Source organism: Thunnus thynnus, chromosome 18 (genome assembly GCF_963924715.1).
Source record: "Thunnus thynnus chromosome 18, fThuThy2.1, whole genome shotgun sequence".
Taxonomy (NCBI): Eukaryota; Metazoa; Chordata; class Actinopteri; order Scombriformes; family Scombridae; genus Thunnus; species Thunnus thynnus.
The window spans coordinates 3,696,654-3,716,091 of NC_089534.1; the positions used below are offsets into that span (position 1 = coordinate 3,696,654).

General features: G+C 40.6%; 1 protein-coding gene across 3 annotated transcripts in view; it reads left to right on the forward strand.

The window, feature by feature from the left end:
- galnt14 (UDP-N-acetyl-alpha-D-galactosamine:polypeptide N-acetylgalactosaminyltransferase 14 (GalNAc-T14)) overlaps positions 1-19,438 on the forward strand; it is a 203,702-nt gene that overhangs the window by 4,485 nt on the left and 179,779 nt on the right. The window contains exon 2 of one of the 3 annotated variants that reach the window (XM_067573198.1): positions 6,049-6,113. In XM_067573198.1, the coding sequence (XP_067429299.1) occupies positions 6,049-6,113 (65 nt within the window). Of the gene's footprint in view, positions 1-534; positions 632-5,488; positions 6,114-19,438 lie in introns of those variants that run through there. The other 2 variants (XM_067573199.1, XM_067573196.1) reach the window with 2 other exon arrangements.

Consider the following 19,438-nt stretch of genomic DNA (forward strand, 5'->3'; position numbering starts at 1 on the left):
TTTTAGTCATTTTTATAGCTAAAATACCAAATATTCAGTGATTGCAGCTGTAAATGTGAGAATTCAAAGTTTGTTTGTTTTTGATAGTAAACTGAATATCTGAATATCACCAAAACAAGATAATTGAAAGTGTCTCCTTGAGCTTTAAGAAATTATAACAGGCATTTTTCTCTACTTTCTGACATCTTATAGTCAAAACAATTAATCGAGGAAATAATTGGCAGATTATTTGATATTGAAAACAATTGTTAGTTGCAGCCCTATCGTTAAATCACACAGCTCATACTGTGTATATTTTTAATATAACTAATTCATCTGATTTATCTTTACTTAATCAGTCATCAAGCACAAATTGTTCCAAAGTGACTTAACTCCAGTAAGAGTTTTCCTCAGTGGTGAACAGAATGAAAATGTGACACCTGATCAAACTGACCACAACTGTCGATATGCATGTTTTAAATGAGTAGTTTTAGAGTAAGGATTTGCAAAGTTTTTTAGACTTTTTTTCTAGACCATTTCCATGTTCTTGCTCAGGGTTCCTCTGCAGGAAGCTTCCCCGCCAGCACCAAACACAAACCACTAGAGAGAGAGAAAGAACATCAGGCTGAAAGAGGAAGCTGCAGAAAGGATGGTAGGTTCTTTCTATTAGATGCTAAACTGACAGCACCAAGACTAAAATTATACTACAATTTGACTTCATATTAATTATCATGATTCTGATGAACAAACTGATCAGCTGAACTCCAGATGTTATAATTCTCTGTGTGAGAGCTGATGTAGCTCTGAAAGCTCTGATAGCTCAGTCGGTCATGATTCAGGTTTGATAGGTTGTGGGTTCGAGTGCTGTTTGGATTTTTGAGTGTATATTCATATGTTAGAGTTCTTAACTGCTTCAGTTATGAACTTTTTTTTTTTAAATTTATTAATGCTTTTGAGTCAATCATCAGTGACAAAATTGCTTTTTTATTTTAGATATCCACCACTACAGTATAAATGTATTGGCCAGCACAGTATCTCGGCTGATATTAGCTGACTGCTTACTTATACGTCGGCCAATAAGTAACAAGAAATTGCAGCACAGAAATACTCAACATAATGTTTGAGGTCATTTAGAAACAGAGTCTCCATTATATCGTGTTTTCCAGCCTTAACAGTTTTATCTTTCAGCTGTAAAAATGTCCTGCTTGGTACATATCTTAGTCACAATTCTGAAGAGAAAGAAAACAATTGTTGATGTAACATAATGACTATTGGTGAAGTATCGTATCGTTTAAAAATCTTAAAAAATTGGTATAGGCTTAGAAAACGCCATGATATACTGGTCGGGCTACACATTGTTCAGGTGTTTGTTTCCCAAAGTCCAAGATGATGTTTACTGTCATAGAGACTAAAGAAACCAGAAAATATTCACATTTAACAAGCTGGAATCAGAGATTTTGGACTTTTTTTCTGTAAAAAATGACTCAAAACGACGAATCGATTATCAAAATAGTTCTTGATTAATTTGTTGGCAACTAATCGATTTATCATTGCAGCTCTACTAATTTTATCAGCATTGTGTGTGTGTGTGTGTGTGTGTGTGGACATGTTTGTAATATCATCTCTCTGCTTTTGGGTTTTACTCTTACAACACTGTAGTTTAAACTTATGTTTTAAAGTTAAAAAATTACATCAATGTTCTCTTTAAAACTTTCATTGTTAGTGAAATGGTATAAAGCATATAAATGAAAATTTACATTACAATGTGTACACACACTAGTTCAAACAACTACATTTTCCATGTAGTGTGGTGATGTCGACTTTTCTAGCAGTAATTTGTGACAGATGTATTTCAACTTGAGTGTAAAAGTCTCTACACAACACAGAGGAAACTTGTTTTTTTTAATATAATCTTACTGAAAAGAGAAAGGAGCGTTACCCTGCATAAACACTAGATGGTGCTCTAACACAGTAGAGATGTGGTTTATCCTGGAGTTCAACTCTGTCTCACTCTAGAAGGATCATTTTTATTTTTTGTCGTTGTCACAGTTGTGGTTTTACATTAATAACAGTAAGTCGGACTCTTGTGTCCAGCGGTGAGTTTGATCATTTATTGAAATAAAATGAAGGATAACTGACAGTTTTCTTCTTGTCATCTTGTCTGTTCATGTGTCTGCAATAGAAAATAATCTTCCCTTCTCCTCCTCTCTCCTCTCATTCTCATTTCACCTCTTCTTCTGTTCTTCTTTCCCTTCTTCTTCTTCATCTACTTTTGTCACTTTTTTTTGTCCATTTCTTGCTTCTCTTCACTCTTTTTCCTCTGCCTTTCATCTTGTTCTCTTATATATTCTCCACATCTTCTTTTCCTCTTCTGTTTTTCCCTCCTCTCTTCTCTCACTGTATTTTAATCTGCTTCTCTCTCCTTTTCTTCCTCCTCCTCCTCCTCCTCCTCTCTAATGGTATTTTCTCTCTTTTATCTTCTCGCCTCTTCTAGTTAGTCTCTTATATATGTTTTCTTCTCCTCTCTTCGTCTCCATTGATTTTCTTTTTGTGCTATTTTCTCCCTGTTTTCCCTCTTTTTCAATTTCTCTCAATCTATTCTTACTTAATTCCCCCACTGTTTCCTCCTCTTCACCACCTCACTCTCTATTCACCAAAATTTGGTTATTTATTGCATTATTGTGATCATTTATGGTTAATAATTTTGTTCTGTTAACAGCCAATTTAATCAGAGTGACAGTGGCCTATAGCAGTGGTTCCCAACCTGAGGGCTTGGATCCCCGAAGGGGTCCTAAGATAAATCTGAGAGGTCACCAGATGATTAAACCGACAAGAAGGAACAAAAATTGAAGTAGATTTTTCTTCAGCCTTCTTATTTTTGCATTTTCTTCATGTGAAATACTGGAATCTTTACCTCTTGAGGTCTCCAAAAAAATTAAATCAGACTATCTGAGATAGAAAATCCCTCTTTGGTTGAATTGCTCACTACTGATGTGGCGAAGGCTCACAAGTTCTTCATGTTCAGGTTCATTTTAAGGTATCAGAAGCCTGCAGGACGACTGCACAAAGACTTTCTGTTTTCATAGACAACTTCTTTAGTCAAACAGCATTGTGCTGAATTGAAGCCTAGTTTTTCAGTTTACACCTTCATCAGGAGCCAAACAGAAATTATGGGTTGAAAACCACTTTTCAAACGTCACACAAGCGTCTTATAGGATGAAGAGGAAATTGTAGCACATTGTAGCACCGTCTTGTGTTTAATGCAAAACAAATCAAACCAGCCAAAAGAACAAAGACAAAACACATTTCAGTATCATTTACAATAAATTAGGAACAACATGTGCAAGTACAAGTACTTACATTTGGGTACTTGGTGATACGAGTACTGATATGAATACTTAATACTATCAGATCTAACAATGACTTTGAAGACATGTTTTATTTTCATCAGATGTTCCTCATTTTCTGACTGTAACACATTAAATGTTTAACATGAAGCTGTTGTGATTTCCTGAACAAACATGGCGCCGCAACACATTTCACTTAAATGTAACCTGTAACACATTTAGTTGATTTCAGTTCAACACAACATACAACTGTAGCAGGACAACTGAAACGATATGTTATCACATATTAGTGCCATCTGTGAAGAGGCAGATTCTGTTTTCACCTACAATATATGCCTTTTACTTTCCACACTACTGCATGGTGCTGAGAGGTATCTGTGTGACATTTGGGCCAAAGTGGGAAACTGCACTTTGTTTAACTCTCCGGTACTGCAGTGGTTTGTCTTCCAGAGAAGTTGTGGTCTCTCCAGGTCCCACAGGTAGACCCGCTGGTGCTCTGCTCATCTGCTATCTCATCATACACACCGTCCAGACTGCTGCTGGGCCGGGGGCCTTGTGTAGCTTTCTGGCAGGTGGTTCTCCCAGATCCCCCTGCTTGTCTGCCTGTCCTCCAGACACCTTCTGCAGCTCCAGCATCACCATCTCTTCGACTTCTGTAGCAGCTTTGATGTCTGAGAAAAAATGATCTTTATACCTAAAACAGATAATAATATTTTAGCTGATAACAGACAAGCTAGTCTGAAATGATCAGAATGATGTCAGTGTATTGCTTTCAAATCACTTGATAAAGTAAATTAGTTATGTAAAAGTTAAATAGTAAAGAGTTTTAGGTTGGTCATGATGATGACGGTTTAGTAGTCAAGGGTTTTATCTGTGTCAGTGAAGCGTCTCTTGATGGCTGCAGCGAAGGTTCCCTTCATTGTTTTGATCCCATGATCCTCGTCGGTTTATTTGGTCAAAAGTCTCTGAAGCACAGCAGGAAACATCTGATGCCAAAGCTTCAGAGGAGCATTTAAACTCCTCAAAGAGAGCCAGAACAGATGGAGTCTTTTCCAGAAGAGTCCACTGGTGAGTGCAGAGATTGTCAAGGAGCTCATATTGGAGCTGAATATTCCCAAAACCTGCTTCTATTGATGGTGGACTGTAGCATGTCATGAGTCTGCTAATAGGCTGCTTGAGCTGCACCTGAATGTCTTCTGATGGACTGGATAAGAGCTTCTGTTATTTTTACCATCTGTTGGTTTTCTCTGTACGTTTTCTCTCACTTCTCCAGCGTTTGCTGCAAAGTTGGTCGTTGCCCTTTCCCACTGCTAGCATTAGCAAACTCCTTGAACTCTGTGTCATGTTTCTCCTTTAGATGTTTCGTCAAATCGATTGTGTTGAGGGAGCTATTTTTTACCCCTTGTCTTGACAGTTTAGCAGAGCGCAGTTTGCAGTCTGCTCTACTTTTGTCATCATCGCTTATCCTAAAAATATGTCCAGACTGCTGACACCGCTTCTCCTACCTGCTCAGCTGACGAGAGGTTAACGTTGTGGATCAGGAAGTAGAGCGGGTCATCCACTAATTCGGAAGATGGGCAGTTACATCCCTGACACATGTTGAAGTGTCCTTGGGCAAGTTACTGAACCCCAAATAGCTGGGTGTGCGTGAATGGATGACTGTTTGCATGGAGTGGTCAGAAGACTAGAAAGACGCTATATGAATCCAGACCATTTATCATTGAACATCACGTTGCCGTAAAGTGGTATCAGAGTAGTTTAATGATTACGAGTACATGAGCACAGCAAATTGAAGTTGAATAATAACACTTAAACTTAGCTTGTAAGGAAATACCTGAAGTCTACCTCTTCATCCAGTCAACAGTCTCTACTTTATTCTACAGAATAGAATAGAACTGCTTTACTCTGCTTCATCCTATTGTGCTTTATTCTGTTTTATTTTAGTCTATGATGTTGTGATTTTGCAACATTCTCTGTTTACTCTTTTATTCTAGTCTGTCACTTCTCTCTCTATTCTATTCTATTCTATTCTATTCTATTCTATTCTGTTCTATTCTATTCTATTCTATTCTATTCTATTCTATTCTATCCTGTTCTGTTCTACTTTAGTGGAGTAGTTGTGGGTGTCGGCAGGTGGAGCTCCATGCTCTCCCATTCAGACCTTCAGGAGGGTCCAGGACTCCCTCAGTGAAACACACTGATTCACACACACACACACACACACACACACACACACACACACACACACACACACACACACACACACACAGTCTCTCTGTCACACGCTCGTACACACACACACGCACGCACTCGCACGCGGCTGTCAGGCGTGTCAGAGTAGCGCTCGAGCTTCTCTGTGAGTTGAGACAGAGAGCGAGAGAGAGAGCGCGCGCTGTGTAGTCAGTGTTTTACCGTCAGCGGGACCGGACAGACTTGTGTGTGTGTGTGTGTGTGTGTGTGTGTGTGTAAGTATAGCTTGGCTGCTTGGTGTGTTTTCTTCTTCTTTCTTTTTTTTTTTTTTTTTGTTTTGTTTTCTCGCGTCTATAAAATGGGATTCTGACAGCAGCCGGGCTGCGGGCGCCGCCGGCTCCTCCTGACCGGAAAATGAAGCGTCTCTGTCGGAGGCTGGCGGTGGCCGTGGCGGTGCTGGTGTGGCTGGGAGCGCTGGTTTACCTGCTGGTGCTGAGCCGGAGGAAGCTACCGGAGCTCGGTACCGGGGCAGGAGGAGGAGGAGGAGGAGGAGGAGGAGGAGGAGGAGGAGGAGGAGGAGAGACAGCGTTCAACCAGGTGAAGTAGAGATTTAACCACCTCTCCTGCTGTGAATGAGCCACATTAACTGACTGTGTGTCCGGGAGAAATATCGCTGATATCTCTGTACTGACTGGAGTTCACAGTTGTCACTGTTGTGTCCCTCTAATATAAGCAGTATCCTGACTTAAAGTGCTTCTATAATGACTTTATATTAACATTATTGTTTGTTTTATAGCATTAATAGCTTCTTACATCCCGGTAAAGACTTTTTCTGTGATATCCATGTAGTTTTCCTACAAACCTCAATGATAGTTTGTGAATCACTGATGAAGTTAGTTAAAGTCTTGAGTTAATGTAATAAAAAGCATGCTTGATTACAAGTGAAGGTCCTGTAATTGAAATTGAGTAAATCAGGAGGCATTCATATGAACTAATTGGCACTAATACGTTTTAAATGATTGCAGGGTTTCTTATCTTAGTTTTCTTCATGTTGAAGGTGAAGTAATTCAGTGAACAATCTTAAGCACATAATCTTCTAAAATGAAATGAAGGGGAATTAAGGTAAGAAGTCTCTCAACATTCAAACACCAAATGTAAATATAACCAAAAGTGCCAAATCCTAAGAACTTCAGTCAAGTAAACGGACTCAGTTATTTCCTCCCTCTGGACTTTCTTGTGTCAGCTCAGAGTGTAGAAGAATAAAGAAAATCTGTCATATTGTAAGTTTTTATTTGCTGTAGAGTTATCTTTGGTATTAGTGAGCATTTACCTCCTCTGGCATCCCTGTAATATTACAAGTTAATCCCACTCTTCATGTCTGATAATGACGTAATATTTCACTTGTTATTTTCTATTTCCTACAATAATACTATAACAGTTTTTTCCTATAATACCACAATAATGTACTCACACATTCACTAAAAGGCTTCTTATCATTGTATTAATTCGTTATCAGATTTCTGTGGTTCCTTTGACGATAATTAGGTTAATTTCGCTTGATGTCTCTACCCAGTGTGCACTGCGGGATGTCTGTTATGTAAAAGACCCACAGCATGTTAACTGTAGCTGGTGGGTTAAGTTGTATTGATCCTGCCTCTCTTACCTTGTTTTATTGAACTTACAAGCGCACGCATACAAACTAGAAATCTCATAACCGCCCACAATCCTCAAGAAACACTTCAGGAATGACAGAAATATCATAAAGTACAAACTTAATTAATCAGCTTTACAGGCACTTAACGTCCTTAAAAGAATATTAGATGAATATAATCAATAAACTCTTTTAACTACAGACATCATCGGCCCATCTGAGAGTGTAACGGTATGTTAGCAGGATGTTGTAGGTGAGTTCTTGTGAAGCGTGTATGTGGTCTCACATTGACAGTTTTGTATCTGAATCAGGATTATTTGTGAATCACTTTGCACTAGAGGCAAAATCCACTCAGTTCAATGTAGTCATGACATGAATTCGATTAATATTTCCAAGGCATCAAGATAAGAGGTTTTAGGAAGGAAAGACCGTTATATCTGTGTGTGTGTGTGTGTGTGTGTGTGTGTGTGTGTGTGTGTGTGTGTGTGTGTGCAGGAGTTTGTTGGTGTGTGAGGACTGCTGCATATTCAGCTCCACATACTCACACACGTAGAAACAAACAAAAACACACATTTAAGAGCCGCTGCTGAGCTCTGTTCCTTGTAGTTTTTGCATGAATGAATGTTGTCGTATTGATCGTCAACACGCCGTGACCTCTGACCTCCCTGTAGTATGTAACGCTGGTGATCCAGGAACTGAAGCTTACCCAGCTGCTGTTCCTCTGGTTAAAATGCAAAATGCACATCAGTTGCAGAATGAAAGCTTTCAGAGAGGTGTGAGTAAACAGCGCACAGAATAAACACACACATTACAGCGAGACCACCTGCGGTCCAAATCATGTGCTGCAACAAACTGAGTTTATGTGTGTCGGCGCTTACGATGTTGAGATGTGAGCGCAGTGAGGGATGGGCAGGCGGAGCTGAGGTTCAATTATAACCATCAAAATGATCAGTTGATGCTCGTTTAAAGAAGCAAAGAGTTGTTTGTGACTTTAGAGAAACTCATTCAATATTTGTGGAAAAACAGAGAATCCAGTGAGTACAAGTGTAATTATTACATGTCAACAAAGCTCTTAAGACATCAAGGATTCTTAAAGAAAAGCCACACTCGCTTTAATTTTGTATGAGTAGGAGGTGTTTTTCAAATGGTGGATAATTCAGGCATTGAAGCTTAATCTTCTGTTGCTCTCATTGTAAGTTGACCTGGATAAGATCCTCAGCTAAATGCCTCAAATATGAAATTTGAAATGTAATTAAACTACTTTAGTTGAAGCGGTAGAAACAGCTGCAACCACTTAGCCGATCAGGAGACGTAGAAGGATAAAAAAGACTGTTGTTTTCTGTGTGTGTGTGCATTTGTTCTGTAAGGTTTGAGCCTACAAGCTAATGAGACGATCTTTGCTCATTCAGCAGGACAGTCAATATGTGTGTGTGTGTGTGTGTGTGTGTGCGTGTGTGTGTGTTCTCAAGTCAGGACACACATGCCGTAACACACCTCGGTTAATACCCGCGCCAGATACAGACTTGCCAACTTAATCCTACAGTTTTTCACACCCGGTGTAAAACTGTGAGATCTGTCAGCAGGTACAGACCGCCTAGTATCATCATTACCATGCACACAGACTGTTCCTATCATAATAAACGGAACATAAATGGATTCCTCTGCAGTGCGGTGTAAATTATTAAAGCGTGAGTTAAAACATAAGCATCAAGGAAGTGATACAGTCGTAATTAGAGAGAAGATATTTGAACCGAAAATGAAACTTTCTTTGCAAAACAAGGAAGGTCTGTTGAACTGAAACCTGGTGTTCTTGTGTATATTTGATGGTAGCTGCTCCTTTAAATGCAAAATATACTTTGTGTCCTTTAGCTCAAAGGGTTCAACAGGGTCTGTGCAGCCAAATATTTAAGACTGTGTGTGCAGACGTGTGTAGTTGTAGTTTTGTAGTCTATCTGATTATTCAACCAGCACCACTCCAACCTTTGGGGCTGTTTTCTCCTTTGGGAAGCAATAAAACAGACCAGTAATCCAGCGTAGCTCTCAACTCCTGACATTGACATCAGTGACAAACAGCACTCGTTTGCAGTCTTGTCTTTGACCTGTTCAGCTGACTCCACCTTCATAGTTCCTGCCTCATCATTCGGCCTCTTTCTGACTCTAACTAAGCATCTTCTTGTTTTTGTCCTGTTACCACTGAATCTGATAAACTGCGAAGATCCAGGGAACTAGACAGATAACAGAATAACAGTAAGTGACATCTTTGATTGAGACATAATTCTTTTGTGCACAACTAGACAGCAGCACAGAATGATCATGTCGCTTTTAGTAATTTATTGCTGTGACTTGTGACTTTTTTATTGCTGTGATGTTGAAACGGATGTTGGAAAGCAGTTCTTGCAGAGGCAGAAGGAAGATTGTACATGCCAGAAAGAAAGGAGGATGCCTGTGTGCAGAGGATCAATGAACTGCTCAGCATTTTCTTATTTTTTTTTTTTTCTGCTTTAGTACGCAACTGAAAAATTCTCTCCTTTTGATGCACGTCTGGGAAGTCTACTGCATAATATTGATACTACTGGCAATCGATGCTCGCTCCTGTGTGAGTGCATGCTGTACACAGGGGTTTTTTTTTGCAGTCTTGAGGCCTTTATTTGACAACTCCTCTCTGATAGCATCATTAAGTCCTGAGTTCCTAAAGAGGTTTCTGGAAAAGGTCAAAGGAAGGGGCTAAAGGTATATCGGCTATAAGTTTGAGAACTTCTGCAAGAGCTTCTATACAATCTCTAATCATAATTGCATGGTAGTAAAGATAAGAAATGTGTAGTTTTTTTAGTTTCTTAGATGCAAACGTTTTGGAAATGCAAGGTTTTCAACCAGACGCAGGCACACGTTCCTGCGATTATGCATACTTGCATGTAATCAGATGTTGTTTACATGGGCTCTTACCCTCATTACTGGCCTAATTACAGTATAATCACATTATTAATGTGCATGTAAATGTAGCCTGTGGTTGTGTTGGGCAGCCTGCAGGTGAGAGTCTGCAGAGGTGTGTAAATGTGAAACAGGTTGTAGCTCTGAACACCTCTAGTGGATTAATCTTCATTATGTTGTTAAAAACAATCAGCAGGTAGTTGTTTTTTTTCCGCTAAAGTCTCCTGTATGTACACACATCTGTGCTATAAAAATCTTCCTCTTCAGCTGTGAATGTATGTAATGAATGTGTGTGTGTGAGTGTAAGCCAGGACCGGGGATGTGTGTTAGTTTTGTCAGCAGTACTCATGGCACCGTGCGCTATTCAAATGCTAATGCAGAATTCCCATTCCTCACAGGATTAGCCCGCACTCCTGTTTACCTAGCAAGACTACTTCCTGTACAAGGAATGGTACTCACACACACACACACACACACACACACTATGAAATGTTTATATGCAGGATCACACCCTCATCTGCATGTGCACACAAGATTTTCTTGCACAGAGCCTCAAACACACATACACACACACACTGAGAAAGCCTTTGGAGAGCCTTTGAAGCAGGGTGGTTGGAGTGTGCCTGTGTCCTCAGGCAGGTTGGCAGGGGGTCTTTATGGAGTTTGTGCCTTCAGAAGTCCAAACATGAGAGGAAACAATCTGTTGGTTCGTTGAATACTGAAGGACTCTCTCTCTCTCTCTCTCTCTCTCTCTCTCTCTCTCTTTTTATCTCCCGGGGGCAGATGTTTGATCAGAATTCAAGCAGGATGCTCTGTACGACGGACCAGACTGTGAAACTACTGGATATCATGCAATTTAAGGAATTAAAATGAGTTTCTGGAAGTTTGCCTTTGAGTGCTAAGAGTATGGTCGTAATAAAACTATTCTTGTGTCTCAGCAGATTTTTTTTTTTTTTAGCTCTTTTGCTTCATGTACTGTAACACTTGACACTTCGGGTTGAATTGTGCCAAAGCCAAACTCACTGCAAACACACCAGAACTCCAGGTGATGGGCGGCCAGATGTTCAGCAGCTGCCTGCTGCTTTGGTGTGTCAGGACTCAGCTCCTCAGACTCACTTTAACATTAATATTAATGCTTCTTTTAAAAATGTGTTTTGAGATTTAAAAAGGAAAGTATCACCTTATGTGCAAGGATATATAAGGAAGAACTACACCAATAATAAAAGTGCCGCCTGCACTGACTCCAAACCACAAATTAATTTAAATGTCAGTTTAAATACACGTCTGCAGACATTGATGTAGTTTTGAGATCTGCAACTAAACTTGAGCCAGATGGGACTGATGGGTTTGTCGATTGGGGTTCAGGCACATTCTCACATTCAGGGTGCAGGTTCAGGTTTGTTCTGGTCTAAAATATGCATACGACTATTAAACACGACGTTTTACTATAAATATTACTGCCAATTAAAAAAAATGACACACTGTGATACATACTGATGATTTTGTCTTTGTGTGCCTTAACTCCACACATGTTGTCACAACTTGTCAGCCAGGGTTAAATAATGGTTTTTGCTGTGTTAGATGGTTATTGATTGTGAGAGCTTTTAACTGTTGTGTGTTCTAGTCAAATCAGAGTGGTTTTAATGACTTACCGGCTTATTGTTCTGATTGTGTGTTTTATCAGAGAGGAATTTAAAGATTTTATCTCGGTGTTGTGTATATTAAGGGAGGGTGACTTTACTTTTGTTTGTATGTCATGATTTTCAATGGTTCACTGATGATGGATGAAGATTGATGAGATGGTAATTAGTGTATCAGCATCTGTGTGTAGTTGTGTGCTTAAGAGAGACGGAGAGATAAAGAACAGAGGAAATGGAGAGAGAGAGAGTTTCATGTTGAAGTATCAGGAAGATCAGATCCTACCTGTCTGAACATGCAGCACAACTCTTGTTACAGGCTCTTATAATATCACACACTGACTACTGCAGCTCCTTACTGGCAGGTCTCCCCGCATGTACGTTCAAAGCTCTGCACGTCTGGTTTTCAACCAGCCCAAAACAGTATATCACTCCACTGTTCATATCCCTCCACTGGCTCCCAGTTGCTGCCCACATCAAATTCAAAACCCTGACACTCGCTTACAAAACAGCAACTAAAACGGCTCCCGCCTACCTGAACTCCCTCATTCAGGTCTACGCTCCCTCCTGCTCACTACGCTCTGCCAATGAAAGGCACCTGGTACCAAAACAGGGCCTTAAGTCGCATACCAAACTCTGTTCAATCCGCAGAGTCCCTCTAGATCTTTAAGAAAAAGCTAAAGACCCAGCTCTTTCATAAACACCTCCGCACCTGATGGACCTGGATGGAAAAAAAGGCATAAATACATGTCATATATATATATAAATCTGCTTCTATACACCCTGTGCACTGCCTGCTGGCATCTATGTTCTACCAGACCTGAACGTAGCTTTACGGCTCTCATTCGTTTATTCTCTCCTGACTAGTTTCTTGCTTGTGTTGTATTAAATCTCATGTGTACATGGTGTGGATAAAAGTGTCTGCCAAATGAAATTGTTACATTGTAATTGCAAAGTATTGACTTCATGCTGAAACATTGTGGTAGCTGCCGGGCTCAGGCTTGGATCAATCAGGCTCAGGTACAACTTCAGACCAGTGCAAATACTGTATATGAATATCATTTTCCATACAACCTAAATAAAGGAAAACATTCTCAGTCGCAGAGACAGACAGGTGCTGTTCCTCTTAGGGTTAGGGTTAGGGTTAGACAGACAGGTGCTGTTCCTCTTGGGGTTAGGGATAGGACTGGGTTAGGGTTAGGACTAGTGTTAGGGCTAGGGTTATGGTTAGGGTTAGGACTAGGGTTATGGTTAGGGTTAGGACTAGGGTTAGGGTTAGACAGACAGGTGCTGTTCCTCTTAGGGTTAGGGTTAGGACTAGGGTTAGGGTTATGGTTAGGGCTAGGGTTATAGTTGGGTTAGGACTAGGGTTAGGGTTAGACAGACAGGTGCTGTTCCTCTTAGGGTTAGGACTAGGTTTAGGGTTATGGTTAGGGCTAGGGTTATAGTTGGGTTAGGACTAGGGTTAGGGTTAGACAGACAGGTGCTGTTCCTCTTAGGGTTATGGTTAGGGCTAGGGTTATGGTTAGGACTAGGGTTATGGTTTGGGTTAGGACTAGGGTTATGGTTAGGGTTAGGACTAGGCTTAGGGTGAGACAGACAGGTGCTGTTCCTCTTAGGGTTAGGACTAGGGTTAGGGTTAGGACTAGGGTTATGGTTAGGGTTAGGACTAGGGTTAGGGTTAGGGTTAGGACTAGGCTTAGGGTTAGGACTAGGCTTAGGGTTAGGACTAGGCTTAGGGTTAGACAGACAGGTGCTGTTCCTCTTAGGGTGAGGGTTAGGACTAGGGTTAGGGTTAGGACTAGGGTTATGGTTTGGGTTAGGACTAGGGTTATGGTTAGGGTTAGGACTAGGCTTAGGATTAGACAGACAGGTGCTGTTCCTCTTAGGGTTAGGACTAGGGTTATGGTTAGGGTTAGGACTAGGGTTAGGGTTAGGACTAGGCTTAGGGTTAGGACTAGGCTTAGGGTTAGACAGACAGGTGCTGTTCCTCTTAGGGTGAGGGTTAGGACTAGGGTTAGGGTTAGGACTAGGGTTATGGTTTGGGTTAGGACTAGGGTTATGGTTAGGGTTAGGACTAGGCTTAGGATTAGACAGACAGGTGCTGTTCCTCTTAGGGTGAGGGTTAGGACTAGGGCTATGGTTATGGTTATGGTTAGGGCTAAGGTTATGGTTAGGGTTAGGGTTAGGACTAGGCTTAGGGTTAGACAGACAGGTGCTGTTCCTCTTAGGGTGAGGGTTAGGACTAGGGCTATGGTTATGGTTATGGTTAGGGCTAAGGTTATGGTTAGGGTTAGGGTTAGGACTAGGCTTAAGGTTAGACAGACAGGTGCTGTTCCTCTTAGGGTGAGGGTTAGGACTAGGGTTAGGGTTATGGTTAGGGCTAGGGTTATGGTTAGGACTAGGGTTAGGGCTAGGGTTATGGTTAGGACTAGGGTTAGGGTTAGGGCTAGGGTTATGGTTAGGACTAGGGTTAGGACTAGGGTTAGGGTTAGGGTTAGACAGACAAGTGAAAATGAAAATTTCTCACATTGTCCAATCTCTTCTTCCATATTTCCTTCCTTGTGTGATTTCCAACATGTGAATGACGAGACTTTGAAGAGATCATACATCAGTTACGTTATGAATTGGCGAAATAAAACTCTCTTCTATTCTAATCTATTCCTTTATTTTCTCATTTTAGAAACGGTAAACAATTTCCTAACTCATATATCTTTATTGCAACTTTTCTTTACAAACAGAACCTCTTATTTCCATTTCTTACTTTCTTTCAGTTTCTCTCTTTCTTTTCTCGAGGAAACAAGATCGATGCTCCAATCACTGTGCTCGGGCTTGTGTATCACAACGCCCAATCGCTCCACAATGGCACGAGGCAAACGCACACAAAACACCCTACGCTACACACATTTACACACACATAGACACACCGCATGCACACACATGCAGTTGAAATTATTCATTTCCCCATCATATGAAATGCAGTTATTGTTCCTTTCTCCTTCCCTCTCCCTATCAGGAGGTATTCACATGGACAAGAGGAGAGGGAAATGAGTTTTCAGAGCGGCTATAACCAGCTCCCAGGGAGGGAATAATAATAATGTTTTATATGAGGCTCTCTGTACAGCAGGGCCCACAGGTTGGCTAACTAGACTGGCCTCTGGCACCGGGGGCCTCATTTGTGAAACACTCTCACCGCCGGGGAAACGAACCCAGTCCGTGGTTCAACAGCTACAGCGGCTGATAAATCACAAAAGTCACCTGCCAGCTTTGCCGTTTTACCAGCCGGAGTGCATCGATTTGAAGAAATGCACAAAATCACCAGCACCACTTTCAATAATTCAACAGTTGTATTTTACACAGTGTTATGTGTTTGTTTTTTGTGATAATTGGTGTTGGCAGCAGAGTTGAAATGGCAGCAGTCCAGCCTTTTAAAACACATAAAAAGGTTATATTAGCTTAAATCTGAATGGACTATGGGCTTCCAGACATGAGAAATGTCACTAAATGGTGATTCGATTGATCTTAACAAATTAAAAAATACATTATTCAAACATTTAATTTTTAACAGGAAATTGATTTATTTCACTCTCATTTACCTTTTACTATTTTTTTATATTTCATCTCCTTAGATTTCAGTTTTGTGTTAAATCATTATCTTCTTTTATTCAGGCAAGAGTTTCCATTTTTTCTCATCTGTTAGGACAATAAGGAGGACTTTGCTAAATTCTTGGACGGTATTAACTTTTGCATGTATCAGCTGTTGTTGCTGCTTCCAGCAGCAGATTCACAGTGAGATCTGTGTAGTACTTGTAGTACTCAGTACTCTAGTTTAAAAACCCCTCTTGTGTTTGTTAATTTCTGTATGAGATGAGTTATAGTACTGATTCATACTGTCACTGGGAACTCAACAGATCTAAAACCACCGCCAGAAATTAGACTAAAGGCAAAGATAATGAGTTTATTGTAAAGTAACTGTAAGAAATGTTGACTTTAGTCTAGAAGTCACCAAGAACTCTATGCTTGATAAAAATGTTGGATAAAAAAATCACAGCAATTCAATTACACTCAGCAATTCAACATAGGCATGAAACAAAACTCCAACTATTATTTTGAAGAGGTGAATAGAGCTTTTTCCCAGCAGACATTTAGAGTTGTTATAGCAGGAACAGACACTGATAATATTAATGATGACTCTGTTGTCCAGTTAGGTGTCTGTCAGCCAGCATGAGCAACACCAGGTCCCTGTAACAGACGCACCTAACCCTGATTAACCTTTTTTTTTTCTTCAGTACTTTATTGATCCATGTGGGGAAACAGACCCTCTGCATTTGACCCATCCTACACACATACACACACACACGGGCAGCCGCAATGCAGCGCCCAGGACTCCAGTTCTTATTGCCAGAGCCATGATCAGGAGCACTGACAGTATTAACGCTAACATACATGTCTTTGATGGTGGAAGGAAACTGGAGCACCCGGCTAACACCCATGTAAACAACATGCAAACAGCCGCTGTTTGAACCCATGACCTTCTTGCTGTGAGGCAACAGTGCTACCACTGAGCCACCGTGATGCCCAGACATTAATTACACCGGTGCCTTTCCTGCTATGACATGTCAACAGGCTGTGAAAGAGGCATACAGATTGTTTCAACAGCAAGGTTTGATGAAGATGCCAAACAACGCACCAGGGAAATGATGAATTTATCCCTCTAACTGTGTCATTATTTTGGTAATAATTGTAAAACCGTGTGTAGTGAATACATCCACCTGCTAAGGGAACAAACTACATATGTACATGGCGTCCATTATTTACATCGTCTTTAATTGGTTCAGATCAGTGACAAGCGGCAACTCGTTCACCTGGTAAACACATTTTAGTCACATGATACTTTGTAGAGCTTTCTGGGATTTAACCGAAACTGATTTGCAGCCGTTGTTTTAGGCTTGTCAGTAGTCAGTGCAGCACTAGTCAGGAGCAGCCAACACTCTGGAGGTCAGAGGTCAAATATTACCAGACAGTAGAGTAGATAGAGGTTAACGCCGGGGGATGATGGAGAGGTGCTCGATGTGGAAATGACAGATGAACTGCAGCGAGTTCATGTTTTGCTCCTCTGTGGCTTTCAGCTAAATGAACAGTTGCTCTGATATTATACACAGACAGGCAATTTGCAATCACCGTGTCGCTGCCGCATTAAGAAGCACGTTTCTCACAAAAGCTCGAGAAAGTGTGTTTTGCATTTTTTTTTCCCCTCTTCATCCGTTTCCTCCTTTATAAATGATTCAGACGATTCAGAGAAGAAAAAAAAAAAACAGCAAGAATCAGCATAAGTAGGATTTTTTAAAGTTGAGGATGCGGCATAATCAAGCATCTTTGACTGCAAAATTATCCAAGTATATTATGTGTGCGTATGTCTCTGTCACACACACACACACACACACACACACACACACACACACACACGGAGAGATAAACATAAACACAGGCATGGGAAGGCTGAAAGCAGTTGATAATTCTAGTTTCGAGGATGGCGTCATGCAGGCTCGGCCAGACAGTGTCAATAAATCATAACTGTGCATGTGTTTAAATTACACACATATATACGTATTTCATTTATGTTATATTGATACAAGTGTCAATTTGTGCGCTACATATGCACACACACACACACACACACGCATGCACACATACACACACATTCAATGCATATAGACTATCAGTAACAAGACATGCACTCACTCACAACACATGCTTTTTTTACACTACAGTGTGCGTGTGTGTGTGTGAGGGTCGGCTTTCCACAGTGGCCAGATTTTCAAAACAAACTGTTTAATAATCGAGTTCAGGCATTTAGGAGAAGTCTTCCAAATCTGTCGGCCACTTACGCAGGCAAAAAATGAGAAGCTGCGCCCGATTGAGACCCTTCTCATCAGTAAAAATGCAGCACATTAAAAAAAACCCTGTGTTTACATCTTCCTGACAGGTGACCTCTTTGGATTGTGTGAATAATGACTGTCCTCTCTAATTACAGTCGTGTGAAGAAGCGTGATATTCTAACTCCCAAGGAGGAGGTCAACGCCGGTCTCTTGACCATGACATTTTTTTTCAAACTTTTTTATTTTTTTTATTTTAGTGTTCTAAACTCATCCAGACCTTCACCACGAATGTGTCTGATCAGAAAAAAAAATGCTTGACATTCACCAATGACAAGTCTACTAGCGACCTAATGTGGAGCAGAAGTACTGTTGCTATGGTAACCTGCAATTTAATACACCTTGCTCACAGATTTAGAACGGTAGTTAAACTGTTGAATGGAGCGATGCTCGAGGTGTCCTGAGTAAGGATGTGTATCTGTTCCTCCACACTCTGATAAAAAAAAAAAAAGATACATTTGTAACCATATGTACGATATGGAGCAATTCAAAGCTACAATTTAATTCAGCCAATTATTTCCTCAATATTTGATTAATATGACAGGAAATGATGTCTGCGAGGAGGATGCTGCCGACTGGGTATCTCTCTGAATTTAGTATTTTCATTAACGGTGTGAATAAAACACCACATGGCCTCAGTAGGCACGAGGAGTTGGGACCAGTTGGAAGTAGCTGCTAAGCTCTAATTGCTTCGTGTTGATTGCTCCTCTTGGGAACTTTACTGTCTGCACGTGTTGCTTTCTTAGACAAGCAGTGAGGTCGTTAGGTTTGAGCTAGAAGGAGAGGTACACGGTCGAGCCACATGAATGCACAGAGAGACAGAGTTACTCGCAAAACAGTTTTTGTTGACAGCCGTATCGACTTTCTGATTTTTAATGCAGAATTTGGGTCGGATCTGTGGTTCTGTATCGAGCCGGTGTAGCCGAACCTCTGACCTTTGTGTCAGTTTGCTGATTTGTATCGGTTAATCTTTACAGTCGTAGTCCTGAGGATCTGAACGCGCTCCTACCAGTCAATCAGAAACAAGTATTCTCAGTGGCCACAGTGTGAATAATATAATTACACATCAGAGTTTGGAGGGAAGATAATTCAATTTTCAATTCAGTTTTATTTATATAGCACCAAATCATAACAAAAGTCATCTAAGAGCACTTTTCTCATAGAGCAGGTCAAGACCGTGAACTGATAACTGATTATTGACCTGTTGCATGTAAACATCTCCTCTGATATCCTGCTTTAAACCTCATTTCTACCAGTAAGTTGGTGGTAAAGGGAGTGAGTGTGTGTGAATAGGGCCGTTTGTGTATGAGTGTGTGTGAGCTGGTGTGAAAATTGTAAGTCTCACCTTGATGCACGTAGGATTGAGCCATCAATCTAGTTTATAGAGAGCGGAGGGTAAAATGAGGATAAAGGGAGTGGGGGAGAAAGATAACAGAGAGAGAGAGAGAGAGGAAGAAAGGGTGAACCAAAGAGAGAAGTCAAAAACTGAAAGATGAGAAAAAAGAAAGAGCACAAAGAAAGGAAACAGAAGAGGAGAGCCAAAGAAAGGAAGGAAAACAGACAACAGCAGTGAGAGAAAAGGAGGACAGACTGATAGAAAGGTAGAGAGAGAGAAAGTGAATATGGGATTGAGAGAGAGAATAGAAAAGAAGATAAAGGATAGAGGCAGCACAAAGGAGTGTGATGCAAGATGAGAATGGAAAAGAGAAAAGAAAGAAAATGATAAAAGATGAGAAAGAAGAGAAAAGAAAAGAGAAACATCGGATCATG